This window comes from Egretta garzetta, unplaced genomic scaffold (assembly GCF_000687185.1).
Source record: "Egretta garzetta isolate BGI_Z169 unplaced genomic scaffold, ASM68718v1 scaffold928, whole genome shotgun sequence".
Taxonomy (NCBI): domain Eukaryota; kingdom Metazoa; phylum Chordata; class Aves; order Pelecaniformes; family Ardeidae; genus Egretta; species Egretta garzetta.
The window spans coordinates 17,472-18,237 of NW_009260632.1; the positions used below are offsets into that span (position 1 = coordinate 17,472).

The 766-nt window shown below is 63.4% G+C and overlaps 1 protein-coding gene across 1 annotated transcript in view; it reads right to left on the reverse strand.

Annotated features, from left to right (window-relative positions):
- The window catches only part of LOC104132272 (low-density lipoprotein receptor-related protein 1), a gene marked incomplete at both ends in the record, with an annotated part of 38,951 nt that overhangs the window by 17,339 nt on the left and 20,846 nt on the right, over positions 1-766 (reverse strand). Inside the window, 1 exon segment of the mRNA XM_035900950.1 lies at positions 540-727. Within this exon segment, the coding sequence (XP_035756843.1) occupies positions 540-727 (188 nt within the window).

The window sequence follows — 766 nt, forward strand, 5'->3', positions numbered from 1 at the left end:
CTGATCCAAGCCAGGATGCCGCTGGCCCTCTTGGCCACCTGGGCACCCTGCTGGCTCCTATCCAGCCCCCTCTCGACCAACCCCCCCAGCTCCTTTTCCGCCGGGCAGCTTTCCAGCCCCTCTGCCCCACGCCTGGAGCCTTGCGTGGGGCTTGTGGTGACCCCAGGGCAGGACCCGGCCCTTGGCCTTGTTGACCCTCACCCCATTGGCCTTGGCCCATGGATCCAGCCTGGCCAGGTCCCTCTGCAGAGCCTCCCTACCTTCCAGCAGATCAACACTCCCACCCAGTTTGGTGTCATCTGCAAACTGGCTGAGGGTGCCTCAACCCCCTCGTCCAGGTCATTGACAAAGATATCAAACAAGCCCGGCCCTAGAACTGAGCCCTGGGGGACACCACTCGTGACCGGTCACACCCACGCGTGCGTCCCCTGCCCAGCCAGCGCAGGACCGAAGCGCCCTGACGCCACGAGTGTCTGTGGCGGAGGAAGGGAGCGGGGGAGCATCCCTCCTGTTGACCCTCCTGGCCCGCGGGCTCCTACCTTGTACCCGATCTTGAGGTCCTCGCACTCCTGGGAGCAGCCACTCAGCTTCTTGTTGAGACACTCGTTGATGAAGCAGTTGAGCTCGTCCGAGCCATCCATGCAGTCATTGTTGTTGTCGCAAAGCAGCGCCTCCGGGACGCATTTCCCGTTCTTGCAGAGGAAGAAGGAGTCGTTGCACTTGTTCTCTGCAGCAGGGTGGAGAGGAGGGGGGGGCAGCGGTCAGC